Source organism: Musca vetustissima, unplaced genomic scaffold (genome assembly GCF_032173495.1).
Source record: "Musca vetustissima isolate MV318-11 ecotype Yass unplaced genomic scaffold, APGP_CSIRO_Mvet_v1 utg81133, whole genome shotgun sequence".
Classification (NCBI taxonomy): domain Eukaryota; kingdom Metazoa; phylum Arthropoda; class Insecta; order Diptera; family Muscidae; genus Musca; species Musca vetustissima.
In genome coordinates this window covers 37,280-48,175 of record NW_026883284.1, presented here as the reverse complement: position 1 = coordinate 48,175, position 10,896 = coordinate 37,280, and the positions used below count along the sequence as shown (strand labels likewise).

The following is a 10,896-nucleotide window of genomic DNA, read 5'->3' as shown; positions in this document are numbered from 1 at the left end:
CCCGATCCCTTCTCCATGCAACAATTCGCGGTGTTTGGGCCATAATTGCGGCCTCTGGAGCGACCAGAAAAACCGACAAAAATCGACTCAGCTAGTCGAGATATGCGTTATACTTAAAGGTGGGTCATATTTCGAGGGTTACAAACATGCACAAAGCTATAATACCCTGACAACATAGTTGTGTAGGGTATAAAAACACAATTATACACGGAAATTTCATACCACGTCACAAGTTATACACGTTATTGTGTACACATTTCTTTAAATCTTTTTCTTGCTACTTGCTACATTGCTCTTGGCCTTTGTGCTAACTTTAGAGCTCCTAACCCCAGATATTAATTGAAAGTACTTTATAACTTAATTCACTTGATGTGCGTGATCTTTGTCGATTTCGTCATTTCTGTGAATTGACCATTTTCGGTATTGTGAGTTTTGCAGAGATTTTTCTAACCGCCGGGCGCCACTAAAAAATTCTGATAGATGTTACGTATTTTAAAGGTCCACCTCATAACAGAGGGTATAATAACTACGATTTGACTTCTTTTTAATGCAGTACATCTTACGTTTAAAAGAATTATTACGTACTCTTAATCGTTCTAACATCACCCAAAAGATGTTAGTCTCTTAGATTTTGGTTATTTAATTTTTGGGATAGTTGGAGACACAAGATTTGCAATCTCATTTAAAATTACCATTGCTCTTACATAATAATTTATATCCAATTCAAGACAAGCCACTTATTATCAATTTCAGTAGACATTTTAAAATATTCATTAAAGAAAAGACCAAAAATCAACAAAGTAAATGCAACAAATAATTAGAAATGTCTGGACATTATACAAACATTTCAATTAAAAATTCTACGAAAATTAATATTTCAGTTGCAATTTTATTGTTATTCAGACATTCAACGAAATGCAAATTAAATATAGATAATTACAAGGTATGTGGTTACATTCAATTTACATTTCATTGAACTAATATTTGAGGTTTACATTTACACTTATAATTTGTGTAAATAATTGGAACTAAAAAACAAAAAGATAAAATGAGTTCATTGTTGTTGGATGTCTGTGAGATTGTTTGGGAACATGTTAACCTTAGCCAACCATATTGCAAGTTATAAAATCTAATCACTCGTTTCGAATAATAGAACTGTTAGTATATAAATATTTTAGTGAAAATATAAGAAACATAAATTGAACTTATTAGGTGAGATCTTTCAGGAAAAAAGTTTCCATTGTCGATGAATCCAAATCAAGGGGGATTAGTTAAGCCACAATGTCGGTGTAGATGTTTTAACACATAAAATCTACATGCCTATTCATCCTTGACAATTGGAGGACAGGATCAAGTCAATCGCGGCACTAACATTCATCGATTTAACTATAGTATACTGAAACCTAAAATAGACTATACCTTCAGAACAAGCAGGGTAATTGCAAGTATGTGTTTTATAATATCAAGACAACATTTAGGGGTTTCTTTTGTAAAACACAACTTTTCAATCCTAAATTATTTAAATACATTTGTTGGAGCAGTTTTATTAATTTGAATTGAATTTGTTTTTATAATTGTTAATTTTATAATTAAAAAATAGAATTAAAAGTAAAATTACCTTAAAATAAAGGTGAACATTTTGGTGCCGAAACCCGGGATTATAAAGTGTCGGTGTGTTTTGTTAAGTTTTTACAAAACATCTTTGCCAAGCTACTGCAAAGAAAGAAGAAGAAAAGAACACAAAAAATATTAAAAAACAATTAAATAAAGAAAATAAATTAAATACTCTCCTCAAAAACTTGCTGCTGTCATCAGATCCAGATGCCCCGTCGCTGTGATTGCCGTTTATGCAGAAGCAAACACAACAATCAGGAGAGTGATTCTGATTCACAGGTAACAGCGTTGGATATAATTTGTGTGAATCCTAACCTGTAAATTACTCAGTGTTAGAGAATTTGTTAAACAAAATTTATTTTATCAAAATTCACACAGATTATCCGTATACGCTTGATATTTCAATTTATATATATTTTGTGAATCGTTTTGGCTTGATTTCGCGGCAAGATAACACAAACTTAATCATTACATATAAATTAAGTTTGCCTTTTCTTATTCCGCTTTTTGCTTTGTCAGCCATTTCACTCGTTGGAATATTAAACATTCGTAGCACCACACTGATCCGCGAAAACAAATTTCATAATACATTCGCGAGTGAAACTAATTTTAAACAAAATATTAGAATTCGGCAAATTAACATATATTTTTATACCCTACACAACTATGTTGTCAGGGTATTATAGCTTTGTGCAGCCCCAAATTTTGTAACGCCGCGAAATATTGGTCCTAGACCCACCTTTAAGTATACCGATCGTCATATCTCGACTAGCTGAGTCGATCTAGACATGTGTGTCCGTTTCCGTCCGTCTGTCCATTATAATTTGTAAACATGATACAGGCCACAGTTATGGACCAATCTTCACGAAATTTTGCATGTAGGATGGGTTCTGGCCAATGAAGACCCCTATTGTTTTTGGAAAAGATCGGTTAATATTTAGGGGATGAAATGGACCAAATACTAAATTTTTGTCGGTTTTTCTGGTCGCTCCAGAGGCCGCAATTATGGCCCAAACACCGCGAATTTTTGCATGGAGAAGGGGATCGGGCCAGAGAATAAGCATGCATGTTTTGATAAAGATCGGTCAATATTTAGCGGGTCAAATGGACCCTGACTTTTGTGTGAAAAGTGACAAAATTTGTATTCTATGGCATATATATTTACTCCTGGAGGATGTAGACCCCAGGAGTTGATAGCATATCCAAAAGGAGTGGTTTGCCTTTAAATTGATACCAAATATAGTGATGTATCTACTCAGATGTGGAAGTTACAGTCAAATATTTACAGGTTCTTACGTATTCAGATATTATTTAGTAACCCATTACCACATTAGAGGGAGAAATATCGCGCTGATGGCTTTGAAATTGTTCATGAGGTTCCAGTTATGGTCAAGAACAACGCCTATAATTTTCGGTGATGATCAGATTAAAATTTTGGGATGAAATGGACGGAGAATATAATTTTTTGTGTGTTTTCGAGTAGAGTATAATCCAAAAATCACAACACAACCCACCGTGAAGGTAATCTGGACAAGTAATTAGAAGGACTGTACTGAATATTCGAAAATAGTAAGGAAGAGGTGTTGTTAACCTCTAATCGGACAAGAGGGGGCAAATATCACGAAATATTACTCAGACTCGGAATAAACATCCTCAGAAAGTTAGAGTTCGTGGTAGTTGTGTAGGGTATCGTATGGTCGGCCCCGTCCGACTATACTGCTCCGCTCACTGGTTTAATTTATTAAATTTATTTGTTTAATTGTGCTTTTTTCACTTCATTTTCTTTGTTTTGATTAGTTTCTAATAGTGCTAAACACTTCGTGAGTAATTGACTACTTGTATTCGGTTACTCCAATTAGTAAACAGTGTTATCGATAGTTATCGAAACATCAATATTAAGGGTGCTATAGACGACGCAATTTTTGTAAAATTTCTGAAATATTGAAATTTGAGTGTTAACATTCGTAAACCAAACAGTTTAATTAAAATAATAATTAAATTGTCATTGAAAGCTGACATTGAATAAAATTTTGATAAAAGCGAGAGTTTATTTTAAATAAACTAGTTCATTACCTTACACTAATAATAAGTGTGTAAATACATTTTTGTTTAAATTTAATTCAAATTATTTGAATATAATGGCTGGTGGTAAGAAGCACCAAAGCACTCCCGATACGGAAGTAGCCAACATTAAACAACAGAAAGAAAAGGTAATTGAAAATATTGAAAGAATTAAAACTTCTTTCAGAGAAAAGAGAATTTCGTTCAATACAATTGAACTAGAATGTCGCTTAGACATTCTTAATAAATATATTGATGATGCAATGAGATTGCAATCCGAACTTGACATTCTAGATCCCGATAATAATGATCGAGGTGAACTAGAAGACTTATGCGTTACGGCAAAGTCCCTATTTTTAGGAATTTTGTCTAAAAATAGGAGAAGTAGTATGCCTGAAACTTCTTTTTGTGGCCAATCACATCAATCTAGATTGCCAAACATGAAATTGCCTAAATTTAGTGGAAAATATTCCGAATATAAAAATTTTATGAGTCTTTTTGAAAATTTAGTTCACACAGATCCGACATTGACAGACATAGAAAAATTCAACCATTTAATTTCATGCTTGTCCGATGAAGCTCTCGGTACTGTAAGAGCATTTCAGATTTCTGAAGAAAATTATCCCAAGGCATTAGCTAGTCTGAAAAAGGTTTATGATAATGATTGTTTGATATTTTTCGATAATATTGCTAAACTTTTCGATCTTCCTGAGATCCCTAAACCTTCAGCTTCTGCTTTGCGTAGCATGATTGACACGGTTTCTGCCATTTATGATTCGCTGTTGTCTATTGGTGACGATAAAAAAATTACGAATGCCATTTTAATTCATTTAGTTATGTCAAAGGTCGATCCAATCACTAAATCCAAATGGGAAGAACAGCTTGATTTCGAGAAGCTCCCATTATGGTCTGATTGCGAGGCTGCTTTAAATAAAAGATATCAGCACATATCAGCTGAAGAATCTTCTGGTGCAAGGCCCAAAATTAATAAACCAAAGTTTGATAATCAGCCTAAAAGGAACTTTAAAACGTCACTTTCAGTTTCTAAACAGAAACCATCTTCAGAAAAGTGCGTGTTCTGTAGATCTTTACAGCATAATATAAATAATTGTACTTCCTTCACTGCCGTACCAGTTTTGCAAAGATTTGAATTCATTAAAGATGTCCCTGCTTGTATTAATTGTCTCAAAAAAGGTCATACTGTTGCCAAATGCAATTCAGGAGTGAAGTGTAGAGTATGTGGTGGTTCACACCATTTCTTACTACATCGATACGCTTCTGATCAAGAGCAGCCTTCTACGTCTAGCGCTTCGGTCAACTATTCATCGTCGAATGAAGGCGTAATGTTGGCCACAGCATTAGTGAAGGTCCGTAGTAGCTCAGGAAAATATATTCTGGCTAGAGCTCTTTTAGATTCCGGTTCTCAACCTAATTTGATAACCGAGGACTTGGTACAAAGGCTTAAAATAAAACGGGAAAGTGGCAGGTTAAATTTAACTGGCATATCGGAAGGAATTTCCATTTCCAAAAATAAAGTTCAACTGTCTGTGATGTCGAGACTCAATTCAACCCAATTCTCATCTACATTCTGGGTATTGAGTTCTATAACAAGTCTTCAACCTGATAAGAGAATTTCCACTGCTAATTGGAATATTCCTAAAAATATAGAGCTGGCAGACCCTAATTTCAATGAACCTCGTAAAGTGGATTTATTACTTGGTGCTGAAGTTTTCTTCGAACTTCTTTGTGTAGGCCAAATCAAATCGAATCCGAGTTATCCGGTTCTGCAAAAAACTTCTCTTGGCTGGATCGTAGCTGGCAAATACGATGAGTCAAAGGGGTCGAATTCAGGTGTATGTCACTTGAATGTTGCCATAGAAAATGATGAAACTATTGATGCAATTGTTAAGAAATTCTGGGAGTTGGAAGAAATTCCAAATAATTGTGCTAAAATTCGGTCTGAGGAACATCAAAAATGTGAGGAACATTTCCAAAAATATGTTCGACGTTTATCGTCAGGACGCTTCCAAGTGTCTTTACCTTTCAAAGAAGATGTGAAACTTTTGGGTTCGTCATTTGAAACAGCCAAAAGGCGGTTTCTGGCATTGGAAAGAAAACTTTCTCATGACGTCACATCTAAAGAAATGTATAATTCTTTCATGAAAGAGTATCTTGACTTAGGTCACATGGAAAAAACCAACAATAAAGTTCCTAATAACCCACATTATTTCATTCCTCATCAATGTGTTTTCCGACCTCAAAGTACAACTACGAAACTTCGCGTCGTTTTTGATGCATCGAGTAAAACATCTTCACATGTTTCACTCAATGATCTCTTGATGGTAGGTCCAACCATTCAAGAAGAGTTGTACTCAACGTTACTTCGATTCCGCTTACATAAATACGTAATTACAGCAGATATTGAGAAAATGTATCGTCAAGTTTTAATCGACGAAAAAGATAGAGATTTTCATTTGATCCTTTGGAGACAAAACGAAAGTGATCCGTTGCAAATTTTTAGATTGAATACGGTCACTTATGGTACTTCGTCCGCTCCATTTCTAGCAATTCGTTGCTTAAACCATTTGAGCGATTTGTCCAAAGAGACTTGGCCTATTGGTGCCAAAGTTATAAGCAACGACTTCTATGTGGATGATTTATTGACTGGTTCTGCTGATTTGAATAGTCTTCTCACAATTCGAGATGAAGTCACAACTATTCTCAGTTCAGCGGGATTAAATCTCACAAAATGGTTTTCTAATCATCCAGATTTTAATGAGACAACTTGTAGTGAAAAGTTGTTACACTCGGATTCCGAGACTGCAAGGGCATTGGGTATTCATTGGGCCCCAAGAAATGATGTTTTCAAATTTTACATAGAGGGAGGCTTCCAAGATCTGAAAGCTACTAAAAGACACATTTTGTCAATATCTTCACGTTTGTTTGATCCCCTCGGCCTTTTGTGTCCAATAATAACCAAAGCCAAAATGTTATTGCAAGAACTTTGGATTAATAAATTAGACTGGGATGAATCGATTCCCATGCGTTTGAGTTCAGTCTGGGAAGATTTCAAATTCAATCTTTCAAAGTTAGACACGATTCAAATCCCAAGATTCGTAAACACGAATGTTTCATCTAGAATCCAAATTCATGTTTCTCAGATGCATCGATGCGTGCCTATGGATGTTGTTTCTATATTCGTTCTCAGGACTCTAATGGAGTATCTTGCAGGCTGCTAACAGCTAAATCTAAAGTAGCTCCCCTCAAAACTATGTCTCTTCCGAGGTTGGAGCTCTCAGCAGCACATCTCATGGCAAATATGTGGTTACGAATTAAACCAATGATGAACTTTGATGTTGAAAAAATATACTTTTGGTCTGATTCTGAAATTATACACTGGTTAAAAACCCATCCTTCTTCTCTGGCCACATTTGTCTCTAATCGATCGCAGAAATTTGGTCAAAAAATGTATTTGGCGGTGCTAAACATAGAGGTCGGTCAACTAGTCCTCGTGCACGAGGACAATCAAACAACTTGTAGTGAAAAGTTGTTACACTCGGATTCCGAGACTGCAAGGGCATTGGGTATTCATTGGGCCCCAAGAAACGATGTTTTGAAATTTTACATAGAGGGAGGCTTCCAAGATCTGAAAGCTACTAAAAGACACATTTTGTCAATATCTTCACGTTTGTTTGATCCCCTCGGCCTTTTGTGTCCAATAATAACCAAAGCCAAAATGTTATTGCAAGAACTTTGGATTAATAAATTAGACTGGGATGAATCGATTCCCATGCGTTTGAGTTCAGTCTGGGAAGATTTCAAATTCAATCTTTCAAAGTTAGACACGATTCAAATCCCAAGATTCGTAAACACGAATGTTTCATCTAGAATCCAAATTCATGGTTTCTCAGATGCATCGATGCGTGCCTATGGATGTTGTTTCTATATTCGTTCTCAGGACTCTAATGGAGTATCTTGCAGGCTGCTAACAGCTAAATCTAAAGTAGCTCCCCTCAAAACTATGTCTCTTCCGAGGTTGGAGCTCTCAGCAGCACATCTCATGGCAAATATGTGGTTACGAATTAAACCAATGATGAACTTTGATGTTGAAAAAATATACTTTTGGTCTGATTCTGACTCTACTGGTTAAAAACCCATCCTTCTTCTCTGGCCACATTTGTCTCTAATCGAGTCGCAGAAATTCAAGAATGGTCAGAAAAATGTATTTGGCGGTGCTAAACATAGAGGTCGGTCAACTAGTCCTCGTGCACGAGGACAATCAAACAACTTGTAGTGAAAAGTTGTTACACTCGGATTCCGAGACTGCAAGGGCATTGGGTAATTGGGCCCCAAGAAACGATCCAAGATCTGAAAGCTACTTTTTGTCAATGTTTGTTTGATCCCCTCGGCCTTTTGTGTCCAATAATAACCAAAGCCAAAATGTTATTGCAGAACTTTGGATTAATAAATTAGACTGGGATGAATCGATTCCCAAGTTCAGTCTGGGAAGATTTCAAATTCAATCTTTCAAAGTTGGACACGATTCAAATCCCAAGATTCGTAAACACGAATGTTTATCTAGAATCCAAATTCAAGATGCATCGATGCGTGCCTATGGATGTTGTTTCTATATTCGTTCTCAGGACTCTAATGGAGTATCTTGCAGGCTGCTAACATTTAAAGTAGCTCCCCTCAAAACTATGTCTCTTCCGAGGTTGGAGCTCTCAGCAGCACATCTCATGGCAAATATGTGGTTACGAATTAAACCAATGATGAACTTTGATGTTGAAAAAATATACTTTTGGTCTGATTCTGAAATTATACTCTACTGGTTAAAAACCCATCCTTCTTCTCTGGCCACATTTGTCTCTAATCGAGTCGCAGAAATTCAAGAATGGTCAGAAAAATGTATTTGGCGTCATGTGCCAACTAAACAGAATCCAGCCGACATTGTGTCGAGAGGATGCAGTGTAGATGAAATTAAATCATCAATATCGTTTGAAGGACCTAAATTTTTGTTAGACGATATGTCAAAATGGCCAGTCAACAAGCATTTCGAGTTGACTGAGGAGCAAAAATCATTGGAAATAAGAAAATCCAAAGTATTACTGACCTCAAATAGTAAGACAGATAAGGAATGTTCTGAGAACATTCTTTTGAAATTAATAAATGACCATTCATCATATAAAAAACTTCTCAGAGTGGTTTCATATGTTTTCCGATTTGTCGATCGAGTTAAGAAACGAAAGATATCCAAATCTATCTGTCTTACAGCTCAAGAATTGAATTGGTCTTTTCTTAAATTAGTAGAGGCAGTTCAAAAAGAGAGTTTCTCAGAAGAGATTTCTAAAATAAAAAAGTCAATATGCTTAAAATCCAATATCCAGAAATTGACACCATTTATCCACGATTTCACTGAGTGTAAGCGGACATTTTCTTTACTTCGAGTAGGTGGAAGACTGTTAAATGCACAATTGCCCCATGACACAAAGTTTCCACTTTTACTTCCTAAAAAGCATCATTTTGTGTCAATATATTTAAATAATTTACATTTTAATAATTGCCATGCTGGTACGAAAGCCTTAGTTGCATTGTCTCGAGAGCAAATTTGGCTTATCAATGCCAGAGAAGAATGTAATCGAATAGTTCGGAATTGTATCCATTGTTTTCGCTACAAGCCAAAGCTGATGACCCAAATAATGGGCAATATTCCCACTGATAGAGTGAGAGCTTTACGTCCATTTTTAATAATAGGCGTAGACTTCTGTGGTCCCGTAAATATTACTTTAAAAATACGCGGAAGACCACCTACCAAAATGTATATAGCCGTCTTCGTTTGCTTCACGTCCAAAGCGGTTCACTTAGAATTAGTGTCTGATTTATCTTCTGATGCTTTTATTCTTTCTTTTAAAAGGTTTGCCGCGAGGCGTGGGCTCCCCAAGAGGATTTACTGCGACAACGCGACGAATTTCGTGGGAGCCAGCAGAGAGCTGAGGGAGCTTCAGGAGAAGTTCCTAGCAGGCCGAGAAACCGTGGAGGAATACGCTGCCTCGTTGAACGTGCAGTTCAGCTTCATTCCTCCGAGGGCGCCTCATTTCGGAGGGCTGTGGGAAGCTGCCGTAAAACAGGCGAAGTTCCTGCTTCTACGAGCTGTCGGCAAAGTGCTGCTGACGCAAGAAGAGATGGTCACAGTGCTCGTAGAAGTAGAGGCGGTGCTAAACAGTCGCCCCATAGCACCGCTGTCTCCAGACCCCAACGACGGAGAAGCTCTGACACCCGGGCACCTACTAATCGGAGCGGGTCTGCGTTCGCTGCCGCCAGAATCCGTCGGAGAAGACAGCGACAACAAGGAGAGGTACTGCAAGCGCTGGCAGATGCTCTCCGCTCTCAAGCAGAGGTTCTGGCGGGCTTGGTCGAGGGATTACGTCCTAGGACTACAGGACAAGGCCAAGTGGCACAATCCCCAGCCCAACATAGAGGTCGGTCAACTAGTCCTCGTGCACGAGGACAATCTGCCACCTCAAGAGTGGGTAACCGGCCGAATACTCAACGTCACCGAGGGACAAGACGGAAAGGTCAGGGTGGCGGAAATAAAAACAAAGACGGGCACATTTAAGAGGCCAATACGGAAGCTCGCTCCAATCCCGATTTATTGAAGTCCTGCAGCCATTCAATGGGGGCAGAATGTTGGAGCAGTTTTATTGCTAAATTGAATTTTTAAAATATATTTTTCTTGATTTTTGTTTTATTTATTTTTGAATTTTAATTAATGAATTAATTTTAATGTAAACATAATGTGAATTTCTTGGTTGTAATAATTAGTATTAAAATAGTATGTAAAATTACAATTAAGTTAGATGTAGAAGAATAGGATAATGAAATAGAATGAAATAAAATGTTTTGTTGTGAATTATACCGCCAACGAAACGCGTCTTTTTTTCTCGCCGTCCAAAAAACTCCCTGAAATTAATAAAAATAACAAACGTTAAAAATTATAAATAAATTGATTTTATAATTAAAAAAAATAATTTAACTTACCTTAAAAAAACTTAAAAAGGAAACTTTCTGCCCACAGTGTCTGATCATCATTGTCAAGAATTTGTGCATACACATATATTAAATTTGAAGGTTTTAGTCACATTTAGCTTATTTCTAAACAGGACGGAAATTTTCTTTTCATATAATTCGTCTCTTTATTTAGCATACATCTTAAAATTAACG

At 36.5% G+C, this 10,896-nt stretch overlaps 1 protein-coding gene across 1 annotated transcript; it reads left to right on the top strand.

The window, feature by feature from the left end:
- Nucleotides 1-1,751: 1,751 nt before the first annotated feature.
- LOC133330127 (uncharacterized) lies at nucleotides 1,752-10,291 on the top strand. Its single transcript, XM_061538601.1, has 2 exons — nucleotides 1,752-1,893; nucleotides 9,590-10,291. Exons 1-2 carry the CDS (start codon nucleotides 1,822-1,824, stop codon nucleotides 10,289-10,291), a joined length of 774 nt encoding a protein of 257 aa, XP_061394585.1. The 5' UTR covers nucleotides 1,752-1,821.
- Nucleotides 10,292-10,896: the final 605 nt, after the last annotated feature.

Excerpts from the sequence above, each read along its gene's own strand:
- LOC133330127 (XM_061538601.1), top strand. The coding sequence starts at position 1,822 with ATGCCCCGTCGCTGTGATTGCCGTTTATGCAGAAGCAAACACAACAAT. Across the intron at positions 1,894-9,589 it reads AGAGTGATTCTGATTCACAG|GTTTGCCGCGAGGCGTGGGC; the intron begins GTAACAGCGTTG and ends TTCTTTTAAAAG.